The sequence below is a fragment of the Macaca nemestrina genome, chromosome 4, assembly GCF_043159975.1.
Source record: "Macaca nemestrina isolate mMacNem1 chromosome 4, mMacNem.hap1, whole genome shotgun sequence".
NCBI lineage: Eukaryota > Metazoa > Chordata > Mammalia > Primates > Cercopithecidae > Macaca > Macaca nemestrina.
The window spans coordinates 181,122,660-181,141,912 of NC_092128.1; the positions used below are offsets into that span (position 1 = coordinate 181,122,660).

At 40.1% G+C, this 19,253-nt stretch overlaps 1 protein-coding gene and 1 long non-coding RNA gene across 5 annotated transcripts in view; one reads left to right on the plus strand and one right to left on the minus strand.

The window, feature by feature from the left end:
- LOC105472639 (uncharacterized) overlaps positions 1-2,461 on the minus strand; it is a 77,674-nt gene extending 75,213 nt beyond the window's left edge. The window contains exons 1-2 of the long non-coding RNA XR_981688.2: positions 2,315-2,461; positions 535-636 (exon numbers count right to left, since the gene is read on the minus strand). This is a non-coding gene — a long non-coding RNA (uncharacterized lncRNA). The remainder of the gene's footprint in view (positions 1-534; positions 637-2,314) is intronic.
- LOC105472640 (Down syndrome critical region protein 8) overlaps positions 1,336-19,253 on the plus strand; it is a 120,328-nt gene continuing 102,410 nt past the window's right edge. For 2 of the 4 annotated variants that reach the window (XR_011622821.1, XM_071095714.1), the window contains exons 1-2: positions 1,477-2,014; positions 2,530-2,629. Coding sequence is in view for 1 of the 4 variants with exons in the window: in XM_071095714.1 (XP_070951815.1) it covers positions 2,550-2,629 (80 nt within the window). In the remaining 3 variants the exon portion in view is untranslated. Of the gene's footprint in view, positions 1,385-1,476; positions 2,015-2,529; positions 2,882-19,253 lie in introns of those variants that run through there. The other 2 variants (XR_011622822.1, XR_011622820.1) reach the window with 2 other exon arrangements.

Below are 19,253 nucleotides of genomic sequence, written 5' to 3' on the forward strand. Positions count from 1 at the left end.
ATAACAAGCTAATAGAAGAGAAAATGTAATTAGAAAATATTAAATAAACCCAAAAACTTTAAGGAAGGACAAAAAAAAAATCATAGAACAGACAGAGAAAATAGGAATCAATAGTAAGATGGTAGATTTCACCTTGAATTACAGTAAATATAAAGAGACTAAATATTCAAATTGAAACATAAAGCTCATCAGAGAGGGTAATAATACCAAACAAAGCTAAACAACCTGCTTACTTTAAATAGAAAGATATCGACAGGTTGAAAGTAAGGGATGGTAAAACTGCTATGCAAAGCAACAGCTACAAAATCAAAGCAAAGAGTGGTTCGTTTCAGAATAATAATAGTTTCAGGTTTAATATGAAATAATCGTAAATTTGTTTATACCTAATAACATAGCCACAAAATATATAAAAATTGACAGATATGCAATCATGTTAAGAGACTGTATAAGTCAGATTTCTCCAGAAAAACAGAATCAAAAGGATATATACATTAAGAATTATATTAAGAAATTTATTTTAGCATATTGGCTTACGTGGTTGTGGGGCTGGCAAGTCCAGAATCCGTAGGAGAAGCTGGCAGGCTGAAACTCAGGCAGGAAATGATGTTGCAGTCTTTAGGCAGAATTTTTTCTTCTCTAGGAAAATTCAGATTTTGCTCTTAAGGCTTTCAACTGATTGTATGAGGCCCACTCACAGTATGAAAAGTAATCTTTATGTGAAGTCAACTGATTGTATATGTTAACTACATCTACAAAATACCTTTGCAGCACTACTTAGATTAGTGTTTGATTAAATAAGTGGGCACTAACGGCCGGGTGCAGTGGCTTACGCCTGTAATCCCAGCACTTTGGGAGGCTGAGGCAGGGAGATCACCTGAGGTCAGGAGTTCAAGACTAGTCTGGTCAACATGGTGAAACCCCATCTGTACTAAAAATACAAAAATTAGCCTGGCGTGGTGACGGGCACCTGTAATCCCAGCTACTTGGCAGGCTGAGGCAGGAGAATCTCTTGAACCCAGGAGGTTGCAGTGAACCGAGATCGCGCCATTGCATTCCAGTCTGGTTGACAAGAGCAAAATTCCGTGTTACCACACAGACACACATACAAAAAGGCACTAAAGCCTGGCCCCTATGATGGCACAGGAAACTAATCGTCATAGAGACTTTATCCACACTTTTGAATATATGTCATATTTCAATATATTTTTTTAAAAAGCACAAAATCATAAAGCAATCAACAAAATTAAGCTGAATGCTTCGTAACTGCTGCATTCCCTGGGAAGCTGACTGTGAGATGGAGATTAGCGTGCAGGACATTTCTTACGGGTTGTTTTTGGGATCAACGCCTGTGCAGAGGAGAAGCTGAGGCAGGATCAGGAAGCGCGTAAGTACAGTGCAATGCTGGTGAAGCGGCATCGCTGTCTGTGGTAAATACCCGGGGTTCATCATCTCTCGTCAAGATGACTACCGACATGGACACATATGGTTGAGTTAAGGAGCGGAAAGTTTAACAAGCAGAAGAAAAGAGAGAGGACACCAGCTATCAGACATCCTTGAGGGAAAGGCTGGCCCGTGACTGACTGCAGCAGTTTTTATGGACCGGCTTGAGGAGGCGGTGTCTGATTTATGTAGGGCCCAGCGATTGGTTAGACCAGGGGCGACGTTTACGTAGCGCGCAGGGAAGGCTGGTCACCCCACCCTAATCTTATTCAGCAACTAGGCTTTCCACTTGGCCGGCGCCATCTTGTCCACTCCGTACTGTACGCAGGGCTGGCAAAAAGAGAAGCTGGAGCCGTTCTAGGCATGTTCTAGGCATTTAGAACATGCCTAATCCCACGTAGTGTTTTTTTGTTGTTGTGTTTTGAGACGGAGTTTCGCTGTCGTTGCCCACGCTGGAGTACAATGGCGTGATCTCGGCTCACCACAACCTCCGCCTCCTGCATTCAAGCGATTCTCCTGCCTCAGCCTCCTGAGTAGCTGGGATTACAGGCGTGAGCTAACGCGCCGGCCCCAGGTAATATATTTTTATTGGCAGAACTGCCGGCATTCGCCTGTGCAAGCTTTCGGCTTTCTGTCTGTGTCTGCAGCTCGATTTTCCAGGCTGCTCTTTGTTAGAAAAGAAAATGATTTGGGGGCGGCTTTTCATTAAAAGGAAAACCTTACTGAGGACTCCCATACCCTCACTATCTGCCTCAGTACTTTCTTCTTAACTCCTATATCACTGGGTCAGCAGCAACCCCAGTCAGACCTCAAGGGAGATGGGAAGATGGGACGATCTGTCAGAGCTATGCTGAGTTGAGGCAAGAGGGCGGACCTTTATGGTTTGCGAATCAGTGACTCATCGGAGGTCGGGCAACCTGGAAGGAAATGTGGCTTTGGGTGAAGCAGGTGTCTTCACAGGAGGCAGTCTCTTTGTATCTGGAGGGGCAATTGTCAGTGTTCTCCTAGACTGAAGGGTGAATTATGGAGAATGGAATAGAACGTTTTGTTATAATGATTTGGTTGATGACTTACTTCCTGTTTCCTTAGCTTCATCTTGCTGAGCAAAAATGAAGGAGCCTGGACCCAACTTTGTTACTGTGAGAAAGGGTCTTCATTCATTCAAGATGGCTTTTGTGAAGCACCTACTGTGAGTAGATGATTTCGTGTCAGAGACAGTTAACAAATCCTCAGAATATTGCGTCATGTACAGTTATTGGAGATGAGTAACTCACATTCTCTTAATTGTAATGGTTCCTTGGAAAGTCATCGTGGAAGATGAAGGCTGGCTCATACATTTTCCCAGACAGGAATTTGGCTGCCAACAGGGAATTCTGAACAACTGAAAACTCCAGATGAATGCACAACATAATGATGGTTAAATTAAAAAAAAAAAAAAAAAAAAAAACACGGTAATAAAATTTCCATGAAATATTTTGTGTAAGCGCAGATAACCAGTAATTTTCTTTGTAGAATTCTTATTCTTAAATAATTGAGAATACTTTGTTCTTTGTAATATGTGATGGGCAGCTATACTGTGATTCTTCTGAGTGACTCAATTTTATTTTTTTCACATTTAATGACTTTGTTTCTCCTAAGTGAATGCACAGATAGTGTATTAATCAGGGTTCTCTGGAAAACCAGAACCAATTTATTATCAGGTACTGGTTCATGCGATTGTGGAGGCTGAGAAGCCCCATGAGCTGCTCTCTGCGAGCTGGAGACCCAGGAAAACTGATGAAGGTCAAAGAAAGGCCTGAGAGCTGGAGGGCCGATGGTATAGATTCCAGCCCAGGTCTAAAGACCTGAGAACCAGAAGCACAGAGGGCAGAAGATCAACATCCCAGCTCAGTCAGACAAAGAGAAAAGTCCTCCCTTCCTCTCCCTTTTTCTTCTATTCAGACCCTGGATGGATTGGATGAGGCCCAGCCACGTTGAGGAGAGCCATCTGCTTTAATCAGTCCACCAACTCAAATCCTGATCTCTTCCAGAAACACCTTCACAGATACACCCAGAAATAACATTCAACTGGTTAGGAGCATCCCATGGTGCAGTCAAGTTGACACACAAAATTAACCATCACGGATACACATCAAAGTTAAGTAATATTAACATAGACTTTGGCAAGCTGTATTTTAAAACACAGTAGGTTAGTGAGTCTCGTTTAAGAGCACTAGATGAAAACCACAGATAAGGATGTTTTTGACGTTCTGTGTCTGACCTTTCAGATTCCCTGCCTCCCTCCCCACCATATTCTGAACCCCAGAATGCTGACCTCTATAAACAGCCTCACCTGGGCTCTGTTACCCTCTAGCTTCCCATTGGCTCATGGAGGCACAGAGGAAGTTGGGGCAGGAGGACAGAATGGTTGGGGTACCAATGCTCCTCTCAGGCCACGGGTCGGCAGGGGCTACATTCCTGTGTGAAGCTCACTGCCTCACAGTTGTCTCCTCTAGCTCTCCGTGGGGTCTGGTGACCTCTCTCCTTACAGTCCCATCAGTCCTAGGGAAGGTAGTGGCTCTCCAGGGGGCGCTGCCCATGGGTGCTTCAGTGTCTCTTGTTGGTTCGCATAGCCCCACCCACACCTGTGTAAATAGCCCTCCATTAACCTCAGCTCGGTTGCCTGGTTTGAATGTACCATCTGTTTCCTTCCAGCACTCTGACTGATACAGCATTTTTGGCGTAGGTCTCCATCACATGTATTTACCTTTGTGTCCTCTGTATTCCTCATTGATCAGGGTTGTAAATTTTCTCTTCCTGTGACACTAAATTGCCCTTAATAAAGCTTGTTGACCCTGAAAGTCAAAGAGGGCAAAATCAGAGCTAATCTCAGTTTCTTAAAGTGGACATTATACAGAAGGTTAGGAAGTATTAAATACAAGTATTCACAGATGTGTTCCCCCCTGCGAAGCTAATAAACATACATAGGTACTTTTGAAACCAGTGTAACCCCAGGTTGTTTCTGGCTCCCAGTAGGTGCTGATTAGAGCAATGAGTTCCAACTCAGCAGTTTTTGTAAGCTGAACATGAGCTGTTAACATCTCTGCATCAACTCGGGTTTCCTTTTGCTTTTGTTAAAATTGAAGTTTTTCATTTAATATAAGATTTAGAGATTTCTGTCTCAGAGCTCCCCAAGATTTGCTACTTTTGTCTACCCTTGTTTTTAATCTTAAAAATTTAGATTTACTTGTAATTCTAAGTATGAACATTAATTTTGCTTTTATTTTCCATTTTACTGCACAGGAGGAGGGGAACAGATACCAAACCACTGATTATTTTACTTCCATTGTTAATACACATGAGAATGTCAGTCGTCTTGTGTACCTGGAACTTACAAAAAATTGGTTTTTAAAAAACTATAGTAAAATATATGTAACATAAATTGTATCATTTTAACAATTTTTAAGTGTACAGCCAAATGGCATTAAGTACATTTGCATTGTTGTGCAACTATCCCTACCATCCACTTCCAGAACCTTTTTTTATCTTCCAAAATTGGAACTCTGTACCCATTATACAATAATGGCCCATTCTGTTTTCCTGTAAGCCCCTGGCACCCACCATTCTACTTTGCTTCTAGGAATTTGACTACTCTAGTTACCTCATATAGGTAGAATCATGCGGTATTTGTCCTTTTGTGACTGGCTTATTCCACTTACCATAATGTCTTCAGTGTTCATCCATGTTGTATTAATAGCATGTCTTGGAATTCCTTTCCTTTCTAAGGCTAAATAATATTCCATTGTATGAACAGACCACATACTGTTTTTCTTTTCATCTGTTGGTGCAAACTTGGGTTGATTCTACCTTTTGGCTGTTGTGAATAATACTGCTGTGAAGATAGGTGTACAAGTATTTGTTCAATCTTTGCTTGCAGTTCTTTGAGCTATATATGCAAAAAAAAAAAATGGGATCCTGGATTATACAATAATTCTGTTTAATTTTTGTGGAGCCACCATATTCTTTTCTGTGGTGGCTGCACCATTTTATATTCCCAATAGCAGTGCACAAAAGTTTTTCCACATCCTTGATGGCACTTGTTACTTTCTGTTTTTTGTTTTGTTCTGCTTTATCTTTTGACATGGAACATTCTTATACATGGTTACAGATCCATCGTGGTGGTCTTCATCAAGTTAGAGGCCGCAAAGCATCCATATCATTCATTCTTCTAGGGATAAAGGCATTTGTAAAATATCAAATTCAGTAACACTGTTAAATATCTTAAACTTTGTGTGTGGGAGGGAGTAACTACTGGATTTTATAAGTGCTTATTACACTTGAAGATGACACATTGCTTTTTTTTTTTGAACATGGTATATATCTTTATTTTAAAAAATTATTTTCAATATTTTGTTGCTTTCTCAATACAGATTTTTGTAATAGTTCTATATGTATTGCATTTTTGGTACTAGTATCAGTAACAGTTTTTATTTTAATTTTAAATTGTCTCAATATATTGAGATATTATTGAATTTTTATATAGATCTTTTATCACCCTGCTTAATTCACTTATTGATTTCAACAGTTTTTTTTTTATTATTATTATACTTTAAGTTCTAGGGTACATGTGCATAACGTGCAGGTTTGTTACATATGTATACTTGTGCCATGTTGGTGTGCTGCACCCATCAACTCGTCATTTACATCAGGTATAACTCCCAATGCAATCCCTCCCCCCTCCCTGCTCCCCATGATAGGCCCTGGTATATGATGTTCCCCTTCCCGAATCCAAGTGATCTCATTGTTCAGTTCCCACCTATGAGTGAGAACATGCGGTGTTTGGTTTTCTGTTCTTGCAATAGTTTGCTGAGAATGATGGTTTCCAGCTGCATCCATGTCCCTACAAAGGACACAAACTCATCCATTTTTATGGCTGCATAGTATTTCATGGTGTATAGACACATTTCTTTTCTATTGAACATTTTACAGAACAATTTAATTCATCCCAAGTAATATTTTCTGAAGGCTACTATGTACCAGGTTCTGTTACAGGTGAATGGGCCCATCAGTGAACAAAACCTTAAAAAAATTACAGATCATTTGAAATCCACTATTACAGTGACTTCTTTAGGGATGACACTGTTTTCCTATATGCTACCTAGGAAATGTGCTTCCTTCCGAACTCACTGTTATGTCTCAAGAGATTAGTTCATGGCTCAGAAGAGACATGAGTGAGAGGCGCTCCTTCTACGGCCCTTATTTTGTGCTTGTCTCTGGCACTCACCACTTTCGACCTTGTCATTCGTGTGCTTGTTTTATTTTCTTAAAAGACTTTGAGTTTCTTGAGAGAGGATTTCATCTGTATTTGATTTTCTACAATTATCTGCAGCATTTTGTATATAAGCATTCAAAAGATCTTTATTTCATTTGCTGAATAATAATGAACATGGCTGTTTTATATTCTCTTTATGAGATGATCAGTCACATGCAGCCACGGAGGAGACACAGGGGAGGCTCAGGAAAACAGTGTATTATACTCACAGGTCCTACAAAGAGGAGGCACGCCACGCCACGTAGGACCACATGGGAAAAAACACCAGAGTGGTCAGGAGGCAGGAGGCAGGTGCTCAGGAAAGCATTCAACCAAAGCCTTTCCTGAGGTTTCCTTGGGGAAAGCAGGTGAGCAGCTTAGGATGGGCTAGTTTGAATCATCCTAATGGGCTCTAAGCTCTAGGGATAGTCCCTCGTTGTCTAGTACCCAGCTCTGGGATGGTTAAGGCAGAAATTTCAAAAAAATTTTAAAAACATACGTGTACAATATCATACACATATATATACAAAATAATATACATATATATTGTGTTCGTACACACACACACAAGCGGCAACTCCATGCTAGGGGGAATGGTGATTCTAGACATCCTGAACTCCAGAAAGATAATAGGTAATCTAAGTCACCTCCCCACCTGCTCCTGACTTGGGCGGCTCCCTTGGTGGGTGAGGGGGTTGTTGGTCTGCACTTTGGCGCCCTCTAGGTGAGAACACTGCATAGCCATTCTGGTCTCTGCTGCATTGCACTTTTCATAGGAAAAAATTAGCAAGCTGACCTCTGTTTTGGAATGCCTCAGAAGCTAGAATAGAAGCCCACTCACTCTCCTACAGCACCGCTTTACCCCCACACACCTGTCTTTGCTAGGTAATAAGTAGACGCGGCTTGCAGACACAAAGTGTGAATACTATTAGTAAATTCACCTTGTGAAAGCAGCTCCACCTTCCTCTAATTTGGCCTCGGGGGTTGTTTTGCTATTTTATGAGTCTGTATGTAATTAGTCACAATTAAAATCTGAAGTCTAAGTATATTCACAGTCCAATTTCATCTGAGGCAATGAAAAATAAATAACCCACAGTGACTTTATTACTTCTGTTTCTCAGATGTGGGGAAGCAGAACAGTGCAGTGGGTCTCTTCACGCATCCACAGGACAGGTAGGATCTGCAGGGCCTTGAAAGTCCCATAGCTCAAGTTCATTTCACCTGGACTGTCAACACTGTCTATGGGCAAGACTTAAGGCAGAAATGTCCAGCAATTCTTTGTGTGCGAGGATCTCATTTCATCCTTCTTCCAGGGAGGAGAGGGGATGAGAAAAAATAAGTCCCAAACCTCTTATTACCGTTCTATCTCCACTTCTGAGCTCTGTCATTGTTTATGTCATTTGTATTCCAGATTCCAAAAGGATATGAAAGATCTGCCTGAGATCTAGTAGCATATTTCCAGCTGGCTCTTAGGAATCAAGAATATATACAAAGCATTATTGACAACGAATGTTTATTTACTCTGAAGATGGTTTCCCCTTCTGTGTGAGTCAGGGTTCTGCAGAGAAACAGAACCAATGGGATGTACATAGTTCTGTGGTTTGAATGTCCCCTCCAAATTTCATGTTGAAACGTAATCCGTATTGAGGTGGTATTAAGACGTGGAGACTTGTGGGAAGTGATTAAGCCATGATGGCTCCACCGTCATGAATGGATGAGTGCCTTATAAAAGGGCTGGAAAGAAATGGATTAGACAGCCTTCTGTCACATAAGGATACCACCAAAAAACACCACTGATGGAGCAGGTCCTCACTAGATATGGAACCAGCCAGCACCTTGATCTTGGACTTTCCGGACTCCAGATCTGTGGGAAATCATTCTGTTCTTTATAAACTTTCATCTTAGGTATTTTGCTAGATCAGCACAGACAGGACAGAAATACCTGTAGGAGGAGATTGGCTTGTGTAATTACGGAGACTAAGGAGTCCCACCATCTGCTATCTGCAAGCTGGAGAACCAGGAAAGCTGAGGGTTCAATTTAGTTTGAGTCTGAAGGCTTGGCAACCAGGGGAGCTGCTGGTCTAAGTCCCAGAGTCCAAAGGCCCGGAACCAGTAGCTCTGATGTCTGGGGACTGAGGAAGACAGATGGACCAGTTGAAAAAGAGAGGGACAGAGAATTCCTCCTCCCTCCACCTGTTTGTTCTATTCGGACCCTCAATCGATTAGATGATGCCTGTCCACACTGATGATGGTGGATCTTCTGATTCAAATGTGAATCTCTTTAACCATCATACCTTCTAAGTTCCCATGTTTCTTCCACCCTTGCCCATCCCTTCTCTAACCTCACCTTGTCCTCCCTTACCTCCATCCCTTCCTCTTTCCCCTGCATACATGTTGTGGAAAGCCTATGTATGAAGGGTAGACACAAGGCAAAATTGTTTCTCTGTTCATGGAACTTAGATACTACTGCAGCAGCTACTGGAGAAAGTATTATGCACTTGCCAAGTAATGCACAGGATTTTTGTCACTTATAAACACAACAAAGCCCAAAATCTACCATCATCATTTTCTCCTTCTGGTCACTCAAAGTCACATCAAGAGAATAAATTGATTTTGTCCTCAGGACACCTTGTCATGTCTCCCAACTTTCCTGTATAGCTGATGGTTGTTACTCCAGACTTAGATTAGGTTATCTTCAGGGTTGTGGGTTATAATGCATCTTCCGAAAGATGTGTTCAAGTCCTAACCCTGAGAATGGGACTTTATTTGGAAATAGGGTCTTTGTAGATGTCATCAAGTATTGATGAGGTCTTCCTGGAGTAGGATAAGCCCTAATGCAATGACTGGTATCTTTATAAGAAGAGGAAGTTTTAGATACAGACACACAGAGGGAGAAGGCCATGTGATGATTGAAACAGAGTTGGCATGTCTACAAGTCAAGCAATGCCAGCAATCACCAGCAATCACCAGAAGCTAGGTGGGAGGCACACAACAGACTCTCCCTCACACCCTGCAGAGGGAACCAGCCCTGCAAACGCTTTCATGTAGAAAGCCCTTCCAGAACTGTGAGGGACTAACTTTCTCCTGTTTCAAGCCACCCAGTTTGTGGTGATTTGTTAAGGCAGCCCTAGGAAACTGGTACATCCAGTCAGTGCAATAACTTTCAAATATCTGCTTGCCTCCAACACTCACACTCCATCTGCTCCCATCCTTGATCACTGTGGCATCCTGCACATAGCACTCAAAGCTGGGTCAGTGTGAGCCAAGAGAACTCAGGAAAGGAGAGACATAAAAGAGAAGAAGATCTTGGAGAGAGAGGTTTTGAGACTGGGAAGTAATCATATAAGCCGTTGGATACTTGCAGAAATCTTGGAGTGGTCTCTGAATTTCCCCCAGAGCATGGAATGGGGGAATTCGAAGGACAGAGAGGCTTCTGTTGCCTTCTGCATGGTGTATAAGAAATCTCATTGAATCCTCTCTGCCACTGCATGGGCTGGAACCACTACCTGCAAATATAGCAAGGAAGCTGAGGCTCTGTGGGGTTATCTCTTGCTTAAGAATGACTGACTGGACTGACAAAGTTCAGCCATAGAATTAGAATCCAAAACATTCTGCTCTATAGTGAGTACTGTTCCTTACCACCCTTACATCTCTAAATCAACAAACTGGGTTATTTGTTTTCCTTGGCCCTAACTTGCTCTTTACCTATCTGGATTTCCTTCTCTTTCCCTCTGCACCTGGTCAAAAGCTGCTCATCCTTCAAAGTCCAGTTTAAATTTAATTGTCTCTGTATAAACGTTCCTGAGCACCTTAGCCTGAAGAGATATGAATCAGTCCCACTGAACAAGACTAACTGACATGCATATAATTTAATTTGCACAATTGAACACCTCCTGAGTGATTTCTTCAGTTATTGGCTTGGTCTCTTTGCATCTTTTGTTCTGAGTTATTTTTTTCAGACTGTTGTAAGCTCCTTGGGCAGAGTCCATAATTTATACACCTTTGTATACCTAGTGGGTCTCAGAACAGTTCCTTGCACACACAAAAAAGAGGCAAAATGAAGTCAGATGTCTTGGTTCTAACTACAGTCATCTGTTCTGGAGTTGTTAAGTCTAGGATATTGAATGCTTTTCTTAAACTTCCCGGTCTCTCTCTCCTCTTCTTTGACAGTAGGGGTTTCAACCAGTGAATGTCTGTTTCCTTCAGCTCTGTTGGGCTGGGGCACTGCTCCTTTGGCTTAGGGACCTATGCCAGGAAGAGGGAATGTGGGACTCCTCTGGCCCAATTTCCAGGCCCCAGCAAGCTTACCTTGTCAGATTTACCAGATGGTTGGGCTGCAGGCATGACCTTGGTGTTCCTTGCAGGAAACAAAGGCCAGGTGTGATGCTGGCAGTGTGTCTATGTGTCTCAGGAGTCTCTCTGATGTTCTGTCTGAGATAACATGTTGGGAGATGCCAGATCTCAACAAGACAGATCAAGCCACATGTGCCCAGAAAGGCTTTTGGCAACATCACATTCACTTGGGAGCTGTGGTCCACAGGAGACTGGGGAATGATGTTCTGAATGGTGATGGAAATAAGTGTTCTTATTCTTGTTTACAGTGCCTTTTTGGGAAAATGGGTGAAATAAGGTTGTGTGTGTGTGTATGTGTATGTGTGTTGAAGTAGGGCTGGAATGGAAACTTGGGGGGCGATATTTGAAGCTCTGTAGTACCGTTCCTTATTAAAGTAACACCCCTCCCCTAAGTATAAACTTGTGGATGGCTTCCCCAGTGCAAGTTTATAAGTTTATAAACCCCAGGCTTTGCAGATTAGACGTATGGGCAACTGAATTTTTATACACCAGCAGAGAAATTTTGGGAAATTTAAAGCATAATCATGTACATCCAAATGCTGATGGTTTGTGCTGGCTTAAGAAGCGAGAATATTCCTTTGGTTGGTGTAGCATTTCTCTTTACTGAACAGCATTAAAATAGCAACAACCAACTATGCACTTTAGAGAGAACCATCTAGACGTAGAGAGAAAGGAATCAATTTGTCTATAGGTAGCAATGTCTGATAGTATCCATAAAATATTACAGCCAGGGAAATTTCAAGGGAGTGGAGCAATGGAGGTTTTGTGCATAAAAAGGGATCAGTTAATTGGCAATCAGGTATAACTGTAGGTATAATTATATAGAAAACAGGCAACATGAGATCATTTATTTATTATTATGAGGGGATAATTTTATGCTCATTTTACTGAGGCTAATTTCTTCTTATCCTCCTGAGAAGTAAATGTGAACATGCCTATTATGTGTATTTGCAAAGGAAATTCAAACAGTATGTCTTTGTTTCAGAAGCAAATGCTGTTAATGTTGCTATTTCAGAATGACTTTTATAATAGTTATAGATGTTCTTGTTTGTTTGCAAATACGTTTAAAACAACAAAAAAGGAATACTTGGGGATTTGAATAGCATGTTTTCAACTTTAATTACATTCTGTATTTAGAATTTAAAGGGGATCCCTGATCTTTGTTTTCTCGTACGTTCCACTTGAGGCCATATTATTCTAGGGCAGTGGTCCTAAGCCACAGATTTTTGTCTCTTGCCCCCACCCCTCCCAGGCACATCTGGCAGTGTCTGGGGGCATTTTGATTATCACAATAGGGAGGGTCCCCTAGTACAGGATTCTAGTACGTAAAGGCCAGGGCTGCTGCTAGACAGCCTAAAACACACAGGACGGTTCCCATCCACAAAGAATAATCCATTCCAAAATGTCAGGAGTACTGAAATGGAGAAACCCTGCTCAAAAAAAAAAAAAAAAAGAAAGAAATTTTATTTCCTTCTTACAGTAATCCATAGTTAATCTCTAACCCCATTTTGTCCACAACAGCATGGTGTCGTGACCTAAAGGTATATCTCAAAAGAATCTCATATCAGTGCAGAATAGAGAAATTGTGTGCAGCCTACGTGTGATTTGTCACTTTAGTACTCTGTGGTAGGTTATTTGACATTTCATGCTTCATAGTCTGAAATGCCCTCTCTTAGTATACCCATCTGACATTTTCGAGAGACTAATGTTTGCCTAAGAATGCTTAAGTGATGGCCAAATTTTACTCTGAGTGATACTACCAACTGGAAGTGGGGGAAAACAAGAAGGAGGGAAAAAAGTTAAATTTTCATTCTAAACATTTTCAAAGTTTGATTGGCAATAATTAATTCAACAGCTAAGAAGGGACTGCAATTGTTAAAAAATCATAGCTATCAAATGTTATGGCATCTGGGAGCTAGTGGTTGGCTACTTAACATGATTTTTTAGGACAATTCTACTGTACTTCAGCAAAATAAACTGAAAAGACATGAACAAATGTGCCAACTGCTTCCCTTTCTACTCCCATCCGCTGCTCTGGAAAGAAGCCCTAACACCTCTAATACCACACCGCTGTAAAATAAACCCAAATGTGCTTATTTTACTGCTATGCATTGAGCATTATTATTTGGAGATACTCTATGCTGCTTCATTAAGGATCTTTCGTACTGGGTGGGGAGACTGAGCCACAGGGGATGATTAAAAGAAGGAAGAAGTCAGATGACTTCGGATTCTGTAGGCTCCTGCATAGAGAACACCTTAGGAAAAGCAATCCTTCATTCTCAGCACACGGAAGAAACGCATTCCCGACTTCTCGGTGATGAACCCTGTTTCCTAACAGTGTGAGGTTAATGAACCTCCTTATTTTTGGCAGGATGAGGAAGTGGCAAGCAGAAAAACCTACCAAAGGGAGCCCAGTTCCAAGGCTTTAATTGCTTATGTGACTGTTAAGAAAAGAGCCACCTTCTTTCACAGCAGAAGGATACAGTTCTCTATTCCCAAATCTGGCAGCTATTCCTCAATTATAGAAAGAAGAAGGAAATTAAAATGTGATGGATTAAATAAGAGGGTGAACTGGTACTTATTTCCTAACTAGAAATTACCATTTTTGTGCTTTTAAATTGATAATTATCAGCACCGTACTTTATTCACTTTTGTCATAAGGTCTTTCCTTTTAATTAAAATTGAGATGCTTCACATTTCTTGCCTTCCCTTAAGAAAATCTTTCAAGCGTGTAAGTCCCTGATATTGGAAAGCTTTAATTACAGCACAGAAAAAGAAGAGTGGAAAGAGCTGGGAGTGGGGGGATGTATCCCTTCATTTCCCATGAACATGATCACACTGAGAACTCAGGGAGGTCCGGTGCGTTTGTCAACTTGCCAAACATTATGTTCATTAAAGGCCAGAAAGTATCCCTGGGGGGCGGATACACGTGAGCTCGTTTCCAATCATTTTACCTGCTCTGCCTCATTTCAGAGCCCAGTCAGATCATCACCAGACTTCTCACATTGTCCTAAAAAAATATGCATTAAAATTAAGTCACAACATGCATCCGGGTTTGCACCTGTATCTCACACCTGTGAGGAATGCTTTTATATTGAAATAAGACAAGGTTCTCCAGAGAAACAGAATAAATATATATATGTGTGTTCTTACACACATGTATGTATGTATATTTTTATATTTTAAATTTTATTAAAAATTTTAAAGATTTATTTTAAGAAATTGGCTTGTGTGATTGTAGAGGCTGGCAAGTTCAAAATCTTTAAGTCAGGTCAGCAGGCTAAAACTTAGGTGGAAGTTAATGCTACTGTCTTGAGGCAGAATTTTTTTTTTTTTTTCCAGGAAACTTCAGTTTTTGCTCTGAAGGCCTTCAGCTGACTGAATGAGGGCCATGCACGTGATCCAGTTATCAAGGAGAATCTCTTTTACTTAAAGTCAACTGACCAAATTGTCTACAAAATAGCTTCACAGCACCTAGATGATTTTGATGACATAACTGTGTATTATATAGCCTAGCCAAGTTGATACATAAAACTCATCATCACAGGCATCAAGCTCAAATGTTAGGGTTTGCAGTGGACTAATGCATACTTAAGTACCTGGATGACATCCAGAAGGTACAAAAGCCCAGAGCTTCCCCACTCAGCGTGCTGCCACCTCCATACCAGTGTTGACTGTTTTTCTGTTTTCAGGGTCTAACCCATGTATTCTGGTTCTGACCTGCTCTATTTTCTCCTTATCCTCCTGGAGCAGGAGTGAATTAGCAAGTATGTTGAGTGATAGGACAGATTTCACTATTCCTTGAATGCCAACAGAACTCAAAGTCTTATGTCTCATGATTTTCCACTTGATTTCCATTTTTATGCTTTGGGTAATGAGGTTTAACTTGCCTCTCCATTGGGAATATAGATTCCTGGAAGGTAGAGAATATTTCATCTCATTTTCTGTGTGTAGAGTTCACAGTTAGGGTTCAGGTGATACTCAGAAAGTACATTCAGAATTTTAGAGATGTATGGAGTTGTGAAACTAGCAAAATATTAATCATTCTTTTGAGACACAGTCTCGCTTTGTCACCCAGGCTGGAGTGTAGTAGCATGATCTCCACTCACTGCAACCTCTGCCTCCCAGGTTCAAGTGATTCTCCTGCCTCAGCCTCCTGAGTAGCTGGGATTGCAGGCGCCCACCGCCACGCCTGGCTAATTTTTCTATTTGTAGTAGAGACGGGGTTTGCCATGTTGGCCAGGCTGGTCTTGAACTCCAGACCTCAAATGATCCACCCACCTTGGCCTCCCAAAGTGCTGGGATTACAGGCATGAACCACGACACTCTGCCTAATCATTCATTTTAAGTGATTAAATCATCCATCTTCTTTTAGTACATCCATCATCCTTTTTTCTTCCTTCCTTCCTTCCATCTATCCATCCACTTATTAATTCAATAAATATTTACTGTTTTCCTTCTTTTGAGAGGTGTTTGACCTAAACTAAGAGGTATGGAGGTTAAATGACTTGTGGGAAATGAGAATGTTTTATTCTCTCGTTTCCCACAAGTCACTTATATTATTGCTAAAATTTAGTAACTGCAATAAAAATAGATGATTCTGGACAATGTATCTCATTTTATTTACTTCTAATATGGATATCAGATTGGTTCTCCTGCCTCTGAGTCTCAGTTGAGATCACAAAGAGGTGATAGATAACAGCTCATTGGGAATTGGCCATTTGCAACCAAAGTTTGTGATATATTTGGGACGACTAATTGAATAACTGGGTCACAATAGGAGACATCTTAAATTACTAAAGCGATATGATTTTGGAAAGTCTGGTTTCATTTGTTTCACTAAACTACCAGTAATACCTTATGTTTCCAACTTTGGTTTTTGTCAGTTAAGATCTGGCTTAATATCCCTCATGGAAAAGATGGACAATTTAGGCAAAAGGTATTTATAAAGATAAAGCTTAGGCAGGGCACAGTGGCTCACGCCTGTAATCCCATCACTTTGGAAGGCTGAGGCGGGCAGTTCACGAGGTCAGGAGTTCGAGACCAGTCTGGCCAACATAGTGAAACCCCGTCTCTACTAAAAATACAAAAAATCAGCCACGTGTGGTGGTATGCACCTGTAATCCCAGCTACTCAGGAGTCTGAGGCAGGAGAATCACGTGAACCCGGGAGGCAGAGGTTGCAGTGAGCCAAGATCACACCAGTGTACTCCAGTGTGAGACTCCATCTCAAAAATAAAAAATAAAAATAATGAAGTTTAAAGAAGTATATATTTATGTATTATATATTTAATTAGCACATGCTCCAACCGTACAACTGCCTTCAGAAAATACCTTTCTGACAAAATTAGAATAGAGTAAAGGAGACATGGGGGTAGGGAAGAGAGGGGTTAGGTGGGTAAATTTAGGCTGTGCCAAAAAAAGTGGGGACCCTAGGAGTGGGGTACCTGGGACTAGCATTGGCAGAAACCACTTGAGCCTCCAGCCAACATCCTTTTGCTGAGGCCTCTGCATGGTTGATAGAGCAGTCCCAAAGATGTAAATGGAGCAATTAAGCATCATTCAATTTATAGTGCTCTTGGCAAAAAAAGATCTTTCAGAATTCTTCATCTGCCCTAGGCAAACCTTTAGAGGCTCTCCTTTTGCTTATTCACACTTGTGGCAATTTTCCAAGAAGAAATTCCACTAAAAAGAGTCTTTTTTAATCCAAATTAAGCAAATGGGGAAGTAGTCTAGGATTATGGTAGGAGTTAAAATTCTGGTGTCAGACTGCCAGAGTGCAAAAACCTGGCCCAGGTTTCCCTCCAGTCTACTAAGCAGGTAGGGGGCGGGTGTGAAGAGGTGGTGGTGGGGGGTTGGTTTACCTTGACTAAGCTGCTTCTCTGAGCTTCCACATTCCCACTTGTAAAATGGAGTAATAGCAGTCTTCACTTGGCAAAGTGGTTAGAAGGACTAGATGAGCCACTTCTGAAGAAGTGCTCAGTGCATAGTAAGCAAGAGAAATGCTGACTATTGTTCACATATGTACAGTGAATGGGACTGTTAGATGACCATCACATCAATGATAATTACATTTCCATGATTTTTCCTTTTAACTCGTAATACCTTTGGGTATTTAGCTGGAACACAACATAATTTACTAAATCGATACAGTAGAATGCTCTTTAATAATGATGTCTACTTTGTTTTCTTGTCCTTAAATCAAATGGAGCTGAGTGCAGTGGTCCAGCTATTCAGGAGGCTGAGGTCAGAGGATAGTTTGAACCCAGGAATCTGAGGTTAGCCTGGGCAATATAGCAAGACACCATCTCTAAAAAAAATCAAATGGAGAAAACTATTGGTCCGTGTTCTATGTTATAGACAAGATACAAAAGACAAACTCAGATTAATGCAGGTTAACCGACTCTATAAAAATTCATAGAATTTTATTATTTCAACTGCCTTTTCTACCATTATTATATTTATTGACTCTGCCTAGGCATGCTTTAAAAATTCTATAAACATGTAAAAGTATATTCATAACTAGATATCCATCAACATTGAAAGAGAACCTAAAACAACTTATCCCCCGTTCTTTTACCCAGGTGTATTTTCTTCAAAGCCATCTATCTGTATCTGGGATTATATTACACATTTAAAGTTTTCTAGTTTATCATCCCTTCCTAAAATGCATACCTGAGGAGGGTGGGGACTCATTTGGTCTTGCTCACCAGTGAGCCTCTGGTGCTCTGATAACACTCCAAAAATACATGTAGAATGAATGTCATGTAAATAAATTCAGAAAATGGGCATTTATATTACTAACTTGAATATGTATTCACAATTTCAGTTAATATCCGCCTGCTTTTATTATTTGTCTTGTGAGGTATGACATTTCCAATGCAAGCCTTGCCCTACTGAAGCCATCATTTGCTGAATGTGTAATTTTCATCAAACTGTACTTTAATATTAATCAAAATGAAAAGAATCCTCTTCTAAATATTTGTTGACCTTGAGCTTGTATCATGTTTGCATAATGAGATTTAAGTAGAACATACTTTAAGGCACACAGAGCTATTTTTTCGTATTCTATTACAGATAAGATACAGATGACAAACTTAGATTAATCCAAGAATCAAAAATAAAAAGACAAAAGATCAAGAAAAAGCTGTTTTTTTTGTTTTTGTTTTTGTTTTTTTAAGATTAGCAAAACGCACAAGCCCTTGGTGTGATTATCCCAGAAGAAAATAGAGAGGACATAGCGAAATAATATTAAGAATGAAAAAAGTTATCTAATACAGGATTAGTAAAGGTTTTTAATATCATGAGAAAACATAATTTCAATAAATTTAAATCTTAGTTTAGACAATTTTCTAGCAATTATAATTTTACAAAACTAACTCAAGAAGAAAAAAATGTGAATAAACCACTAATTGTCAAAGTATTATATACAAACTCATTCTAAGCCTAGAAAAAAAACTGGGAGAAGTCCTCAACTTGTTCTACATGGTTAATATAACCTAGATACCAAAGTTTAAATCTCTTTTTATGAATTATATGAATTTTATGAAAAATTCTAAATAAAGCATTCATAAATTGAATATTTTAAAACCCCAAATACATCATGACTCAGGAATGAGGCCTGCCTTGACACAGAAAAACCTACTAATGCAATTCACTACATTAATAGAGTAATGTAGACACACCATAGATCACCTCAAAAAGTGCCAAAAAGGCAATAAAATTAAATAGTTATGGCTTGTAAAAACTGGAAGTAAACTAAAAACAGATGGAGACTTTTTCATCTGATAAAAGGTATCTACCAAAAACAAAAATAAAAACAAACATAAGTAAACACATACAAACCTACTGTGAATTTCTCACTCTGTGGCTACAGACGAGTAATTGTAGGGTCTTTGGCAGCTAACAGATCTGGAGGAGCCCTTGACCTTTTGTAGGACTTAGAATTTTAAGTACAAAATTTCCAGGTAAGTTTGACTGAATAAATTGGCACCAACTTTGGAAAAAAAAAAAAACTGAGCCTTCATCACAACCATCTTGGATTACTGAGCAGGAATCCTATACAAGATAATTTTTTAAAAAAGATAAAACAACAACTCACATAATGTCTAAATAAACACATTAAAGATGTAACCCATTCATTAATGAGGGAACCAAGATCTTACCGTCAA